The sequence below is a fragment of the Equus quagga genome, chromosome 9 (genome assembly GCF_021613505.1).
Source record: "Equus quagga isolate Etosha38 chromosome 9, UCLA_HA_Equagga_1.0, whole genome shotgun sequence".
Taxonomy (NCBI): domain Eukaryota; kingdom Metazoa; phylum Chordata; class Mammalia; order Perissodactyla; family Equidae; genus Equus; species Equus quagga.
In genome coordinates, this window is record NC_060275.1 from 41,305,007 (window position 1) to 41,323,060 (window position 18,054).

At 34.9% G+C, this 18,054-nt stretch overlaps 1 protein-coding gene across 1 annotated transcript in view; it reads left to right on the forward strand.

The window, feature by feature from the left end:
* The window catches only part of TRAPPC8 (trafficking protein particle complex subunit 8), an 82,664-nt gene that overhangs the window by 58,874 nt on the left and 5,736 nt on the right, over positions 1-18,054 (forward strand). Inside the window, exons 21-27 of the mRNA XM_046671554.1 lie at positions 1,308-1,455; positions 2,650-2,746; positions 5,137-5,205; positions 5,296-5,354; positions 7,252-7,425; positions 10,552-10,653; positions 14,266-14,411. Of these exons, the coding sequence (XP_046527510.1) occupies positions 1,308-1,455; positions 2,650-2,746; positions 5,137-5,205; positions 5,296-5,354; positions 7,252-7,425; positions 10,552-10,653; positions 14,266-14,411 (795 nt within the window). The remainder of the gene's footprint in view (positions 1-1,307; positions 1,456-2,649; positions 2,747-5,136; positions 5,206-5,295; positions 5,355-7,251; positions 7,426-10,551; positions 10,654-14,265; positions 14,412-18,054) is intronic.

Below are 18,054 nucleotides of genomic sequence, written 5' to 3' on the forward strand. Positions count from 1 at the left end.
TTTGTTTATGAAGACAACTTGCCTACAGCCATCCCTTTTTTTTCTCTTTTTGGTGAGGAAGAATGGCCCTGAGCTAACATCTGTTGCCAATCTTTCTCTTTTAGCTTGAGGAAGATTGTTGCTGAGCTAACATCTGTGCCAGTCTTCCTCTGTTTTGTATGTGGGATGCTGCCACAGTGTGGCTTGATGAGTAGTTTGTAGGTCTGCACCTGAGATCCAAACCCACGAACCCTAGGCCACTGAAGTGGAGCATGCAAACTTAGCCACACGAGACCAGCCCTAAATCATCCTTTTTAAAGGAAATTATTTTGTTTTACTTTTCCTTTTCCCTGGTGCCCTCCCTTGTCCCCCCAAAATGTATGTATTTGCAGAACAGATGAATAGGGTGGTGTTACAATGCGGATCACTGAAGAAATCAGTCCTAACTGACTCACACAAGGATCTGTAGCCTATGTATTATGTGACAGAATATTTTATGTGATAATGCCATTGTTATTTTTATAAAATTAAGTAGGAGTGCTTGTGCTACATTTTAAAATTTGATGGAATATTTAAAATATCTTGTCAGACTTAGTGTGAGGACAAAATGATTTAATATTTCTAAGCACAGGACCTATAATCTTTTTTGGTCCTCAATAAGTGTTAATTCTCCTTAAGAAGATGATGGAGAGTACTCTGGCCGAGGCAATCAGGGAAGGCTTTGTGGAATGTAGTAGTGGTGAAATGAACTTCCAAGGAAAGCAAAGATTTCAGAATTTGGATATCAAGGGGGATAAGCAAGAGAGTAGTGGGTATTCCACGGAGTAACTGTATATGTGAATGAAGATTTACAAGTCAAGAAATAGAAACTGAATATAGTTAGTTTGGCCGCAGTGTAAAACATGCATAAAAGAAGTAAAGGGGAATAAACAGTGAATTGTAAAGCTCTTTTGTGGAGAGCCTTAATTGCCAGGTGAAAGTTTGGTGCTTACTTAGTAGGCGTTCAGTAAGTTGGATCTACTGTCAGAGAAGAGGTGTAATCAGGACATGACTCTGAAGATTATTTTTGTGTGTTATGCAGGTGAATTTGATGAGCAGGGAGAGTGCCCAGAGTCAGGGGGACTAACAGTTTCCGTCCAAATTGAGAAGAAAGAACTGAACTGAAGTTAGGCTAACTAGATAATTTTACTTTATTGTGTTTGTCTTTGTTTTTTTAGAGTATATGTGGTCCTGAGAATGATCTGATTTTGAAAGCTTTATTTGGAATTAGAGAGTCATAACACAGGGAGAGGTTCTCAGATTAAATTAGCGTGTTTTTGCTTCTTTAGTCACAGAATATTAAGACACACTGCAGTAATTTGTACCAGCCGATCTTTGAATGTACGAGCCACTGTCTGCAGAAGTAATTCTCTTGAAGATGAAGAGGGCAGAGGAGGCAATATGCTAGTCTTTGTGGATGTGGAAAATACTAATACTGTAAGTCGATTTAAAACTAAATTTTGTTTTTAATTATATTTGAAGTGTCATCTTTGTTTTTAGTAATGGATTTTTTTGTCCTTCACAAGACAGCATAAACTAGGAATTTAAGAATGTTCATATAGAATAGACTGTGAAAACATCTTAATTCTCCATTAGCTTTCTAATTTTATCCCTCAGTCCCTCGTCAAATAAAAGGATCCAGCAGCATTAATATGGTACATATTAATATGATACATAGCTCCATGAGTTCAACCCAAAAGAGATCTCATAAAGTTCTTTCAGTCTCAACATTGAGAATCTATTGATGTAATTAAATTTATGAAGTTCTGTTAGGCTTTCACATTCAGTATTAACTTGATAACCCTTCCCTTCTGTGTTTCTGACAATATCATTTCCTTTATACAGACATTTCAAACGTTTTCTCATTCGTGTTTGTATGCTCTTAAATATCGAAGTGAGTATTCTTCAGGAAGGGAATGGGATCTCATAATTAAAGTAGGATCTTAGCTTCAGGTTTATTCAGTTCAGATACCTATTTGAAGTGTTACTTATTAATTCTGTAATGTCCTTTTCTTTTAGCTTCATAAATTTGTAAAACCAATTCTTTTTAGGATATTTAGGGTCAGTGTAGTGATACTTTGGTGTTCTGCAAAAAAAATCAATATTTGTAAGAGTAAGAAAATTTTAATAATTGCAAATTAGCTCGAATTCAGGAGAATAAAAAATTATATGCAATTTAAATAACTTTGTGTGGTTTGTATATTGGAATTCTGTTTTTTGCCTTAATGGGAACGAGATATCTCAGAAAGATTAAAAGAAATAAAATACTATAGTTTTGATTAAAAATTGTCACCAAATAATTTTTGATCTATTATATACTACTAATAGGTCATTATGATAGATTCTAATACTGAATGCCTTTCAGTATTTTAAAATTTGCCACTGGGAGTGCATAATAGTTAAACGTATTTCTTGGATATAATGTTGACTTCTCTGTTTTAAGAATATTTAAAGAGAGATTTAAGTAACTTAAACTTTCTGAGATGCACATTGTTAACTTATTTCAAAAGAAAACTTTCATCTGATGTTAATCAGTATTGACTGGTAGCAATGTCTGAGTATTATTTGCATTAGAATATTCCAAGTTAGTGCTCCTAAATCCTGAACGACTCTTTTATTTCTTTTTGATAGAGTGAAGCAGGTGTTAAGGAATTCCACATAGTACAAGTATCAAGTAGTAGCAAACACTGGAAGTTACAGAAATCTGTAAATCTTTCTGAAAACAAAGGTTTGTGCCTTTTTCCTTCTTCATAATAAATTCTGATATTTTCATTGCATGATTTTTTTCAGATTAGTACCAGAATATCATAAGATTATTGGTTTCTTTCTTTTTTTTTTTATTGTGGTCATAATAGCTTATAACATAGTGAAATTTCAGTTGTACATTAATATTTGTGAGACACCGTGTAAGTGTGCCCCTTCACCCCTTGTGCTCACCCTCCACTCCCCTTCCTCGGGTAGCCACTAGTTTGTTCTCTTTGTCCGTAAGTTTGTTTATATTCCACACATGAGTGAAATCTTATGGTGTTTGTCTTTCTCTGTCTTGCTTATTTTGCTTAACATGATGCCTTCAAGGTTCATCTGTATGGTTGCAAATGGGACGATTTCGTCCTTTTTTTATGGCTGAGCCATTATATATATACCACATCTTCTTTATCCAGTCATCTGTTGATGGGCACTTGGGTTGCTTCTATGTCTTGGCTATTGTGAATAATGCTGCAGTGAACATAGGGATGTATAAGTCTCTTTGAACTTTTGATTTCAAATTCTTTGGGTACATACCCAGTAATGGGATAGCTGGATCATATGGTATTTCTATTTTTAATTTTTTGAGAAATCTCCATACTCTTTCCATAGTGGCTGCACCAGTTTGCATTCCCACCAGTGGTGGATGAGGGTTCCCTTTTCTCTACAACCTCTCCAACATTTGTTGTTTTTTGTCTTGGTGATTATAGCCATTCTAACAGGTGTAAGGTGACATCTCATTGTAGTTTTGATTTGCATTTCTCTGATAATTAGTGATGTTGAGCATCTTTTCATGTGCCTGTTGGCCATCTGTATATCTTCTTTGGCAAAATGTGTGTTCATATCTTCTGCCCACTTTTTGATTGGGTTGTTTTTTTTTTTTCTAGTTCATTTGTGTGAGTTCTTTATGTATTCTGGAGACCAACGCTTTATCGGGTATATGATTTGCAAATATTTTCTCCCAGTTGGTGGGTTGTTTTTTCATTTTGATCTTGGTTTCCTTTGCCTTCCAGAACCTCTTTAGTCTGATGAACTCCCACTTGTTTATTTTTTCTTTTGTTTCCCTTGTCTGAGTAGACATGGTACTTGAAAGAAGTCTGATGTCAAAGAGTGTACTGCTTATATTCTCTTCCAGAAGTTTCATGGTTTCAGGTCATACTTTCAAGTCTTTGGTCCATTTTGAGTCTGTTTTTGCGTATGGGGAAAGATAATGGTCTAGTTTCATTCTTTTGCATGTGTCTGTCCAGTTTTCCCAGCATTTGATGCCTTTCTTATAATTAACTTTTTTTAAGCATTAAATTGTGCTTTCATTAGTTTATGTGACTGTAAATCAAATTACCTATCTTAATCCATTGCTTCCCATTTTTGTAGTTCATCTCTTTTCTATTTGCATTTTCTTGTTCTTTTTTTATTCACCGGTAAAATCTGTACCTGAATATGTGATCACTTTCAAAATTTCAAACAGTATACCGGGATACAGACTAGAATATGGAAGTTTCTCTGTTTCCTTTGCCATTTTGTTTCCTTTGGTTTTTCTGTTTATAATCATACCTACATTCTGACTGGCTGGTTTCCATTTATTTACATACCTATATAAAATTCAAACAAAAGAATGTGCACCTTTGTGATACATTTTGACAAATTGTTTTTCAGAATATTTCTGTCATTTATCATCTGGCCAGTAATATGAGAGTGCCTAGTGCTTGTAAGTTTGGAGTGAAGCTGGCAAAATGATATTTGCTCTTTCTGGATAGAATTGTACAGTATATTTCAAAAGATACGAAAGTGTTTAAACCCTTACCTTAGCCTCACAAGAATCCTTATTTTTGGAATTTATACAAAGAAATTAATTCAAAATATTGGAAAGTCTATATATTCAGAGAAATTTATTGCAAGATTATATTTAATAGGGAAAAATTCAGTGTAACTTTAATGTACATTAAGCTACAACTTGATTATTTTGTGGTCATTAAAATATCATAGCATTTATTAAGTGTCTGCAATTGTGGGAAAATGCCTCATAGCAAGGTATGTGCATGTAATAATATTGATATAATCATACATATGAAAAAATACTGAAAGGAAACGAAGAAATGATAGAATGGCTGCCTTGTGGACTCCCTGGCCCCCAAGTTCTGATCTTTCAAACCTTATGTGTAATTTCATATGTATGTGTGTATCTATTTCAAGAAAATTGAATTTCATCCTCTTTAAGAGCTGAGTGAGATTTGCTTCATTGAGATGAAAGCAAAGATTTTTTCATTAAACATTATTTATAATTATGAATTATTTTCCTGTTTGAGGAATTCTGAATAATGAATTAGGTTTTCCCATGTCATAAGCTGAGAAAGATCTTTGAAATTTTCTTCCTAGATGCCAAACTTGCTAGTAGGGAGAAGGGAAAGTTTTGCTTCAAGGCAATACGATGTAAGGAAAAAGAAGGTAAATTCATTTTACTTTCTTTCTTTCTTAAATGGTCATTTTATATTTCATGCCAGTGATATGATTAGTTTGTTTTGCCCTGTTTTTTAGTTGCCACACAGTCCTCAGAAAAATATACCTTTGCAGATATCATCTTTGGAAATGAACAGGTATGCAAATAAGCACAAGAGCATTTTATTTTAAAAGTCACAATTCTGGAATATCTGACTATTTTGATGAAACTATTGCTTTAGTAATCCTCAGATTCTTTGGTGGATGAACATGTGAACTTCTTTGGGTTTTGCAACTTCCCTTCATGCCCCAAAGCTAACCAAAAATGCTATTTGGACTATACCATTTTAATTAGTTATTTAAAGTTAGCTTTCGTTTCAGAGTATCACATGAAATAAGTATAGTCCTTGGGATTAAAAAAGAAGCAGGATTATATGAGGGGACCTGTTTCTTGAGGAAAATGGTCACAGTGGAACATGGAGATGATAATCCTCTGGATTTTGGTATATTGTATGGTTCTGAGACCCAAATAATAAGCTCTTTTGTGGATTTTAAATGTATTCTAAGGCAGTTATACTCCTAACTTAATTATACTTGAGAATCACCTAAAGCAGTGATTTTCAAACTTTCAAAAAATGTGCATATGAGATACCTGGGGAGCTTGTTAAAATGCAAATTCTCGATCAGTAGGACTGGGTGGGACCTGAAGTTCTAAATTGCTGAAACTCCAGGTGATCTTGAGGCTATCAGTCTGCAGATCCTATTTTCGACCTAGAGAATTTTGTAAAGATGAAGCTTTGCCTCCCCACCTCTAAAGCTCTGGTTTGTTAAGCCTTGAGCGGAGTTTGGGAATATGCGTTTTCATCCAGCCCTGCACGTGATTGAAGAAGTGATCTGGAGACCTGCTTTGAAAAATACTTACCAAGAGTGTAAAGTTGCATATAGTTGTATGCTGTTACTGGTATTATTTTTTTCTTTGTGCTCTTCTCCTTGATAATTCCAAACATCCTTATATCTTTTGTATTTCTCCTCATTTGCCTTCATCAGACCCACTCTTTGTGACTGTCTTTTGGCCGTTTGACAAAACAGCTATTTAGAAATTCCCAGAGCGCCAAAAGCCCAATAATAAAACAGTTAAGACTTTTGGAGACACTGTGCTTCCTAAATGGTTTAATTTAGCTTTCAGGACTTCAGTTGTTTGTTTTGTTTATATCTTTTTAAAATTTAAAATCCCTAGAAATATCATCAGGACCCTTAAATTATATTAAGGTTGTAATTTTTATTGTATTTGTTAATAGTTTTGTATGGGAGCACTGAAGAAGGCAGAAACAGACATTTGCCCTTTTGATGAATCTGGTTGAGTAAATAGAACTTATCAGGCATTACAGATTAGTGAGAAAACTATGTGGACAGTGGTTTATCAGAAAAACTTCACTTTTCAGGGGGAAAATGTGTATATTTGTTAATGTTTGGTAATTAACTTGAAGCTTAACATCTATATAATATAGCCTATAATGCAGGAAATCATGAATGTGGAGATTTTACTATGAAACACGATGTTTCATTAGTTAAGGGGGAATCTTACTGTTCTGAGTGTTTAAAATTCTTTCCTCCTGTTCTCTCCTTTTAAATATAAAAGCCATGTTAATGATGATAAATCCATTTGCATTGTCTTTTATTGGATATTGCCTAGTGTTCTAAGTATTTGAATGAGAAATACTTAGGTTATTTTAATAGTTAAAAAAACCTTTCTTTTCAACAAGTAATTTTATATTCATTTTCTTGGAGATACTCATTCATCCTCCCTGGATACTTGGAAAGTCAAAGCTAATGTCATGGCAGTGTAGATTAATGATTTTGCACTTTAAGCTTTAAGATTCAGGGTAATTTGTACCAAATATTTTAGGTGTTCAAGTCTTAGAGTGGCCTGTGTGAAACCAAATTCACAGTTATTGAATAAGCCTTTTAGGTATATATAAGTTATAGAAATACAAATTTTGGCAGGGTATATTTAATTGAAAACATTGATGTAGACAGGTAATTTTCTTTTAACAGATCGTAAGTTCAGCAAGCCCATGTGCAGACTTCTTTTATCGAAGTTTATCCTCTGAATTTAAGAAACCACAAGCCCAGCTGTCTCTGCATACAGAAAAACAGTCAGTAGAGGATGCCGTGAGATTAATTCAGAAGTGCAATGAGGTGGATTTGAATATTGTCGTATTATGGAAGGTATGTGTTATTAATTATTTCAGCAAGCCTTGCTTATAGATACTTGATTCTTAAGCTGAAGAACAAATGTGAGCTGCTGTTTACATTTTTTCTGCTTGTTTTCCAATTTCCATACTCAAATTGTTTTATAACCTTTTAAACAGTTCTATAATGACTTTTTTTTGTTTGTTCAAAGAAAGAATTCAGTCAAATTAGATGACTTTCCTCTGTGTTACTGTTACTTGTAAGTGGTACTGAGAATATTGTAGATATGTTAAGCTCCATGAAAGCAGGTATTATCATTAAACTCTTTATTATGGAGGTTTCAAGTACTGAAAAAGGAAAAATTGCACCATGAACCTCTGGGTACCCTTTACTCAGGCTCCTACAGGCACAATTTTGTTTCTATTCATATTTCATTTATTCCATTTGCCCCTCCTTTGTTTTATTTTTACCTTCCTTTATTTTTTGCTGTAGTATATTTTTAATAATGACATAATATTTCTCTGTAAATGCTTCTGTAAGTACTTCTAGCAGAAATTTATATTCTTTAATATAACCCCACAGTATTAGTATCCCATGCAGTCAAATGAACAATAATTCTTTTTTTTAAAGATTGGCACCTGAGCTAACATCTGTCGCCAATCTTCTTTTTCTTTTTCTTTCTTCTTCTCCCCAAAGCTCCCCAGTACATAGTTGTATATTCTAGTTGTGAGTGCCTCTGGTTGTGCTATGTGGGATGCTGCCTCAGCATGGCCTGATGAATGGTACCATGTCTGCACCCAGGATCTGAACTGGTGAAACCGTGGGCCGCTGAAGCAGAGCGCGTGAACTTAACCACTTGGCCATGGGGCTGGCCCCTAACAATAATTCTTAATAATTATCTAATTGTTGGTCTGTGTTCAGCTTTTCAAGACTATTTGAAAATATTTTAATATTTTTTTATAGTCAGATGCAAATAAGATCCACACATGGCAGACCAGAATGAGATTGTTTAGTCTTCCCTAAAGTTAACTGAACTATAATACAGAGGAGGTTTATTTTTCACAGTACACCCTTTTATAGTTTATGCATTTATCATTTATTTTTTTAAAAACATGATTCTACAGTGAAATTTAGAATCTTGCCCAAGGATATTCACCTGAGCTATGTGAAAATGTTTGATTTTGTGTTATCCTATGTAAGAGCTAACATAGAGACATGCCCATAGTAGATGATCAATACATATATTTTAAATTGATTCGGATGTTCTAGAGTGTTCTTTTTACTGAACCACGCATTTTTATAATAAACTTTTTTGAAACCAAGTTGGGTTTGCATGAGTTCCAGTAAAACCGCTGAAGTAAACTTAGAGTTTTGTTGATTCTAGAAGGTGTTTAATGTTAAAAAGATCGCTCACACATTATTAGCTTGAAATCAGATGTTCTTGAAGCTTAGAATAAAGAGGATCCTATTTTCAGGCTAAGTAGCATTGCTTCTTAATGTAAACTAACCGTCCATTAATTAAATGTATAATATACCTTTGGCATTTGTGGCTCTCAGTCCATAGATTCCTGCTCTGTAACAATTTATAATATTTCTGAGACAACATTTTGAGTAATGTATTCTGTATTCTGTACTCATTGTTGAGCCCAGTGACCTTCATTGGGGGAGAAAGTAATATCTTTTAAAAAATTACCCTCATCAAAAAGCCCACTACTAGTATTACTGATTACATGAAGAAGAGGAAAACTGTCCGAGCTTGTGATCCTCCTTGGCTAGAAAACAGAAGTTCTAATAGATTACAGAATGGGATATTAAGTTTGGTAGTGGGGAATATCTGGGATAAGTTTATCGTTTACTCATTTGAGAAGGTGACTGATAGCTTTTCTTTAAGTGAGGGCTCTCGATAACGCAAAAAGAACCCCTTGAATGAAAGAAAACTTGAAAAGTCATTTAAGTTGTGGAGTGGGATGCACAGGAAGCATAGGATGCTAATAAAATATGATTCCAGAGAAAACTAAGAGCTCAGACAATATTTTTATGAAAAAATAGTTGAAAAAGGAACATAGTACAACTCCTAACCAATTTTAACCAAAAATAAAGATTCGTTTTAAAAAGTTAAGCCTATATGCAGGTAGGAGAATGCATTATAAAATTATGCCTGGCTATGGGTGACTTTTGCTCAATCCCTTGAGACCATTGAAAAAGATGTATGACGTGTCTCAGGACCTTATCTGTCAGCTAGCGTCCTCTCTTGATTTAAGGTCACCCCATCAGGAGTTTAACTCCTCCTGCATTTCTGGGTGGTGCATGGATGGATGCTGAGCAGGTCCTGGGCTATCCTATGCCTAGTGCAGGCAGTACTCCAAGTGTGATCTGTGGATGGCAAACTGTCAGTAGTCATGATAAGTATAGAAATTGAAAATAAACATTTAAAAACTTTTATAGCATTTTGACTGAGTAGTTTTATGTCTGTTGAATCTAATAGTAAAAAAATTGGGCTTGTCAAAAAAAATTTAAGCCTTTGTGTTTGCATAATATGACAATAGTAGTATATGAGAGCTATTTACAGATTATATTTTCTTCAGGACAGAAGCAGTCAAGAGGGAGAAGAGTTATATGTTGGAATAAGTTTTTTGATATAGATGAAATCAGTTCACTGTATAGGAAGAAAAAAGTCTTGTTTTAAAACCATAGGTACTTATATTTTAAGATCTCCAAAGACATGACATTTCCACTTAGAGGATTTATGATTGTACTCACTGATTTTGCTCTGCTATGTGATGAACCCTGGGGCATTCAGAAGCAAGAATATAAGAAAAAGCCTTTGACTATATATTGGCAGTCCAGTAAAGAAAAAATCTTGTGTTATGGTACTCTTCCTGTTGCACTAGTTTCTTAAGAACCCTAGAGAAAATTGGAAAAGATTTCAAGATGTTTCTCTCAAATATCTAGGCCAACTGTGTTATATTGAGGCAAAACAGATTTTGACAGATACTTTATTGATTGAATGGATAATTAAAGATAGAAGTGTTGGCACAGCCGTGAGTGTTGATAATTTATAGATATTAGCCATAACATTTATACCTCCCATCAAATATTGCATTGGTTACTTTTGAGGTTACTTCCAAGCAGGGCAACATTTTTGTGCTTTGTATTTCTTAGGCGTACGTGGTGGAAGATAGTAAGCAGCTTATTTTGGAAGGTCAGCATCATGTTATTCTTCGCACTATAGGAAAAGAAGCCTTTTCATATCCCCAGAAACAGGTAATGACTTAATTTGGTTTGGGGCTTTCCTGTGAACCGCTGGGGTTTTTTGTTTGGTTAGTTTTTGCGTTTTCGATGGTGTCTGGTTTGTGCAGTCTTTCATATTGGGATTTGAGTTAAGGGTTGGTGGTAGAAGACGTTAAAATTAGAAATAAACATAAATTGATTTTGAAATTCATTAGCACATTAAAAGAGTATTAACATGCATTTGTGATCTTGGAGTTTCCTAAGATAGATTCTATATTAAATCTAGAATTCATAGTTACAAAAAGAATTAATTTGTTTGAGAGGAAGGGAACCATATTCTCTTTATTTTCTTCTTTGTTGTGATAGGCCCACACGATTGCAGAGCTCTAGGGGGCATGTCATAAACTGCAAAGGATGGCCTCTGGAGTTGTGCAGCAGCTGGTATACTGTTTCATGTGTTTTCTTGTTTTTCCTAAAATACTATTTATCATACCAGGAAGTTCTCATAGTGTATATGAGCAAAATCTAAGCATATTTAGTCCACTAATTCAGTGACCCTGTATTGTGTTTATAAATAGTAGATCTTAATTTTCAAGCTTTTCCCCATTATTTTTGACAACTTTTATTTTAAGGTAATTTTCAAACTTACAGAAAAGCTGCAGGAATAGTATAAAGGACTCTTATTTCTTTCACTCAGGTTCGCCAGTGATTAACATTTTACCTTATTTGCTTTATCATTCGTTCTCTATTTACATACATACTGATTTTTTTCTTAATCATTCTCAAGTAGTTACACCAAAATAAATTGCAGATATCCTGCCCCTCTACCCCTTAATACTTCATTTAGTATCCTAAGAATAAAGACAATCTCTTAAATAATCACAGAAACCATTATAAATTCAGGAAGTTTAACATTGATGCAGTGCTCTTATATATAGTCCATATTCAAATGTCATCAAGGTCTGAATTATGTCCTTATGACTGTTTTTTCCTAAGATACAGTCCAGGATCATCCATTGGATTTACTTGTCATGTCTCTTTAGTCTCCTTTAATCTGGAATAGTTTCTGAGTCTTTATTTGTCAATTATGACATTAACCTTTTTGAAGAGTATGGACGAGTTATTTTAATGTAGAATAATACCTCTTTGGATTTTTCTTGTGTTTCCTCATGATTAAGGTTCTACATTTTTGGCAGAAATACTCCATAAGTCATGGTATATCCATCTATTACATCAGAAGGCACATGATGTTAATTTTTCCTATTACCAGTGATGGATTATTTGATTAAGATGGTGTCTGCCATGTTTCTCCATAGGAAAGTTACTATTTTTCCTTTTATAATAATAAGCAATTTTTGGAGAGAGAATTTTGGGGCTATGTAAATCTCTGATTTCTCATCAAAGTTAGGTCCACAAGTTTTAGCATCCATTGGTGATTCTATAACTTGAATCAATTTTTGTTTTGATGATAACTACTGGTAATATTTTGTTAGGTTTAATGAAGATATCAAATTTAACTCCAAATCTATTTCTTATTTTAAGAAAATTGTTTTTCTCCCTTTGACTAATACAACAATTCCAAGTTTTAGTTGTAAATGTCATAAACTTGATCATTTGAGATATCTCAAACAATGGCAAGATTAGCAGTTAGGAAATGAAACTGATTTCTATACAATTTACTCGTTATATTCCTTTTTTACATACTGTGTATGGCATATCATTTTTATTTCTCTATACTCACCTTTGAAATATTTTATGTTCTCTTTATATGATTAACTGAGCTTGAGAGATAGGGGAATTTCATCATACTGTGAATAATGTATTCGGAGCCCAAAGACTTTCAAATTGATGATGTAGTGCAAACTACTTGCATAATGACAGACCTTGGCTTACTACTACTCACTTATAAAACAAGGATAATGGTACTTTACACTCTCTCCACCTCTCTTGTAGCAGAACTGTCATAAGATACAGTCAAATCCTTATTGTGAAACTACTGTACAAATTGTCTAGCACTGATTGTGAAAATACTTGTTGCTACTCTCAAGCTGAGAGAGAGGGAATCTCTTCTAAATATTCTCTCAGTAAATTAGCTTCAGGTTTTTGGTATCCTTTTTGTGGCATTGTTCATGTGTTTTCCTCTTGATAGGTGGTATATAGAAATTTATTTGGTATAATTTAGAAGTCTCAAACAATAGCTTGTTTTCTTTGATGATTAGAATATGCAGTCTTGCATTGCTTAACAAAGGGGATACATTCTGATAACTGCGTCTATAGGTGATTTCATCGTTGTGCAAGCATCATAGAGTATACTTACACAACCCTAGATGGTATAACCTACTACATACTTCAGCTCAATGATACTAATCTTATGGGACCACCATTATATATGCGGTCTCTCGTTGACTAAAACATTGTTATGTGGTGCATGACTGTTTTAAACAATAATACATTTTTTGAGCTTTTTATTATTTGTCACATAAATACAGAATAGTGAATAGTTCATTGAATTTCACAAATTGAAGAACACTCCAATACGACCAGGACCCAGATGAAGAAATAGAACATAATAAGCACCCCAGAAGTTCTCTTCCAGTCATAAGTCTTCCCTCTTCCAGGGTAAACCTCTAGACACTTTTCTCTGATTTGTAAGTCAAAACCTAAAAATTTAGTTTTTGCTTTTGCAGCTGTAAAATCAGGGGTCAGCAAACTTTTTCTGAGAAAAGCCAGGTAGTGAATCTTTTAGGCTTTGCTGGCCAGAAGGTCTTTGTCGTAATTACTCATCTCTCTTGTTGGAGTCCAAAAGCAGCCATAGACAGTATGTAAACAAATGGGTGTGGCTATGTTTCAATAAAACTTTCTTTACAAAAACAGGAGGCAGGCTGGATTCGGTCCATGGGTTGTAGGTTGCCAATTTCTGGTATAGATTGGAATCCAGCTAGGCTAGCAGGAAATTGAAAACCAAAATTTTCCTGGATAGTGAAGGAAGATGGAGAAAAAATAACTTTGAAAGAAGATAATAATAGAAATGGGACATTATTCTTTATTTTTATTTAGATCATAATGATATTTATTGAAATGTTTACGGTGTGCCTGACACTAAGCTATATTAAGACTTTTACATATTTGTTAACCTTCAGTTAATATAGTTGAAGGACTGTAATCTATAAAACTCAGCAGTCTATTTTCAAAAGGAAACTTTAAGGCCATTTTAGTTCTTCAACTATTAAAACAGATGCTCTACCATTGAATGTCTATATATACTAAGTGGTTTTACTAGGTGAGAACCACAACAACTTTTGGAATCATATAAACCCCTTTTATGAATGAGGAAATTAAGTCTTAAATTAAGTGTTAAATAACTTATCCAAGATCACAGAGCTAATATGTGAAGTTGCTGGAATTCAAGTCTAATCCCGGAACATAAAAAATAGGGAATGAATAAATGATTCCAGATTCTAGTTTCTTTATCCTAGATTGTATTGCATATGATGCCAACTGTTAGTTTAAAATAAGAGCAGAAAAACTGTTGTTCATGCTTTAGTTTATCTCTGCTGGTTTTAACTTCTTTTGTTTGTGTAGGCTATACTTTATTTTAACAAGACAGGTTTTCATTGTCATATATTTTTCCTTTTCTCTTCTCAGGAGCCACCAGAAATGGAACTATTAAAATTTTTCAGGCCAGAAAACACTACAGTTTCCTCAAGACCATCAGTAGAGCAGCTTTCTAATCTTATTAAAACGAGTCTTCACTATCCAGAATCATTTAATCATCCATTTCATCAAAAAAGGTTTGAGGTTTATTTTTGTTAAAATTTTTCTACCAAACACACACACTTACGTATTTTTTTATTTTGCTGATGGGATTAACTCAAATGTTGAAGAAGAACTTTAGAATAATATTGAGTCTATAGATTTGCTCTTAAGTAATTTACCCTTTACTACAATTACTATGTGTTATTGCTGTGGTCAGAGTTGGATGTTGTCTCAGCCACCTCAGTTGCCAAAAGTTTCCTTGTGATGAGCAAGTTTATCATCAAGTCAAAAACAAGGAAAAAATATTATATCATTTTGTTTTTGTTTTAGACATAGAAATTAAACCTAAGCCATGACTACAACATAGACTCATCACACAGTTCAAATTTAGATGGCACCATTTACTTAATATTTATTAAGTGATAAAATTCCTGGGGAATGATATATTTATAATTTTGGTAAATAGCTTGATTGTATAAACTTATGGTTCTAAAAATAAGAAGTCTTAAATCAGATGACACTTCAAAAAGTTGCTGGTTGCAAATATAAGAAAAGATGGAGAGGCTGGCCCCGTGGCTGTGTGGTTAATTTCGCATGCTCTGCTTCGGTGGCCCAGGGTTTTGCCAGTTCACATTCTAGGCACAGACCTAGTGCCGCTCATCAAGCTTTGCTGAGGTGGTGTCCCACCTAGTAGAACTGGAAGGACCTACAAGCAGAATATACAAGTATGTACTGGGGGACTTCGGGGAGAAGAAGGAAAAAAAAGAAAAAAGATGGAGAGAAGTCTCTTAGAACTAGTCTGTAAGTGATAATTGAAGGTACAAGTTTTGGTGAAGGCATCCTGGGTAGGGGCATAGAACAAAAAGAGAGCAATGACCTGCAGAACAGTGGTGTCTGAGAGAGAGCTAAGGCAAAAGGAGTCCGTGAAGAAGACTGGTTGAGAAATAGCAATCAAAGAATTAGGGAGAAGAGAACAATGAGGAGAAAGTGGTATCTCAAAGGTTGAGTGAGAACAGTATAAGGAGAGAGAAGTAGTTAACAGTTTAAAATGCTGCAGAAAGGTCAAATAATAAATGGACCAAAAAGGCATTCATTGGATCTGATAATAAAGAGGCCATTCATGATTTCTGAGAAGAATGTTACTATATAGTGGGGGTGGAAGCATGACATGGTAGGTTGAGGAGAGGGAGGCAAGAAAGTAAAGATACTAGTTTAAGGGCTGGGCCGGTGGCATAGTGGTTAAGTTCACATGCTCTGCTTCAGTGGCCTGGGATTCACAGGTTCAGATCCTGGGTGCAGACCTATACACCGCTCATCAAGCCATGCAGTGGCGGTGTCCCCATACAAAATAGATGTTAGCTCAGTGCCAATCTTCCTCACCAAAAAAGAGAGAACTAGTGTAGAACTCACTTTCAAGAAGCTGGGCTATGAACAGGCATCAGGGAATATCTGTTTGATATTATTGTTTTCTTACTAGGTAAGATGTAGATATGATTATGGTCTTGAAGGAAGTCTTCAGGTAGAGAGTAACAGAATCCTTAATAGATGGAAAGATACACAGACCAAACAGTGGCAGGATTAGCTTTGAAATGAAGAAGGGGTCTCCTCACTATTGAAACAGGAAGAGAAGAAAGTAGGGAGAAATTTTAACAAGTTTACACATTAAAATGGGGTGCCTCCATTTTAGGGAGTTCTGTAGGAGCTAACCTATAGCTCCTCAAAGTCATCTAGGAGATAAGAGAATAAAAGGTAGAGGATTTTTTAAAAGTGAAATCTGAGAGTAACTACTGAGAGGAGTGGGAAGAAGCTGGCAAAGGACACAGAAAGAGTGCTGGGCAAAATTAAGACCTTCCCAGAGACTTAGCGTCAGAAATATTTAAAAGGTGGGGCTGGCCCCATGGCCGAGTGGCTAAGTTCGTGTGCTCCGCTGCAGGCGGCCTAGTGTTTCATTGGTTCGAATCCTGGGTGCAGACATGGTACTGCTCATCAAGCCACGCTGAGGCAGCGTCCCACATGCCACAACTAGAAGGACCCACAACGAAGAATATACAACTATGTACTGGGGGGCTTTGGGGAGAAAAAGGAAAAAATAAAATCTTTAAAAAAAAATAAGAAAATAAAAGAAATATTTAAAAGGTAACTTAAATGGTGCCAACCATTTTTAAACCCTTTCATTGTGAAATAGAACATAAAGTGCTCAAAAACAAAAATGTATGGCTACAGTGATTTTTTTCACAAAGCTAACACCCAGATAATCACCTCTCTTCAAGAAGCAGAATATTGCTAGCATCTCAGAAGCTCTGTGTGTACTCCCTCCCAGTCACTACCCTGTCCACCCCCAATATTGGTAATCACTTTTGTGGTTCTCTTTATTATTTTTCCGACTAAGTATACATCTTTCTATTTTGATTTTCATGTGAGGTTTTTTTGAACATTTTTTATATAAGTGGAATTATACAGAGTATATTATTCTTATGTCCAGCTTCTTTTGTTTAATATTATGTTAGTAATCATCAACCATTTCATGAAGCTGTAGAATTAATTTTCATTGCCATATGAGTATGTTTGAACGTACCAGAATTAGGTTATCTACTCTACTCTTGATGGACTTTTGGATTATTTTCATATTTGAACTATTTGGAATTCTACTGTGAATATTCTTATTTATATATATATATAATATGTGTGTGCTTGCCTTTTTTGTGTGTGTATTCCAAAGTAGTTTTGTCAATTTGTACATCCCACTGGCAGTATATGGGAGTTCCCTGTGCTCTATACCTTTGTCAACACTTACTGTTTTCGGATTTTTTAAAATTTTAGCCTTTAAGTTATTTTTTAAATACTTTTGTTTTTAAATCTTTGCCTAGGTCTTAATGTTGCTCAGTACTCATTCTGTGTGCCTTTAACTGGCATCAAGACACAGGGGCACAGGGGGATCACCTGGGGAAATTTAAGAAATATAGATGCTTTAGTCCTTCTGCCAGAGATTTTGATTTGATTGGCAGGGGGTGGACATCCTGAGTTCCTAAAGTTCTCCAGGTGCTTCTAATGTGCAGCCGAAGTTGAGAGAAAAAAATTTGTTTTATCCCTACTGAACCTGTCTTGACTTCGCATACTTTACATAGTTTTGATTCCATAATGTTTCATTTTAACCCACAATCTACTTTGTCTCTGTTTATCAAACCTGTCCTGCTTCATGTACTTCCTGAATATCTTACATTCCATGGTGCTTCTTTTTTTTTTTAAAGAAGTTCTAATTTTTTTTTTTTTTTTAAAGATTTTATTTTTTCCTTTTTCTCCCCAAAGCCCCCCGGTACATAGTTGTGTATTCTTCGTTGTGGGTTCCTCTAGTTGTGGCATGTGGGACGCTGCCTCAGCGTGGTCTGACGAGCAGTGCCATGTCCGCGCCCAGGATTCGAACCGACGAAACACTGGGCCGCCTGCAGCGGAGAGCGCGAACTTAACCACTCGGCCATGGGGCCAGCCCCCATGGTGCTTCTTTTTAATCTTAGCAGGCAAAACGTTGGCTGTACTTAGAAGCTAGGATATTTAGGAGTTCTCCACGTGATTCTTTCGGGGTTAAAAAGCATCATAGAACCTAGGCAGTGCAGGGAAGGATGTGGAGCAGGACAGGTTTGATCAAACTCAAGTTAGAGTAGTGGGTTAAAATAAAGCATC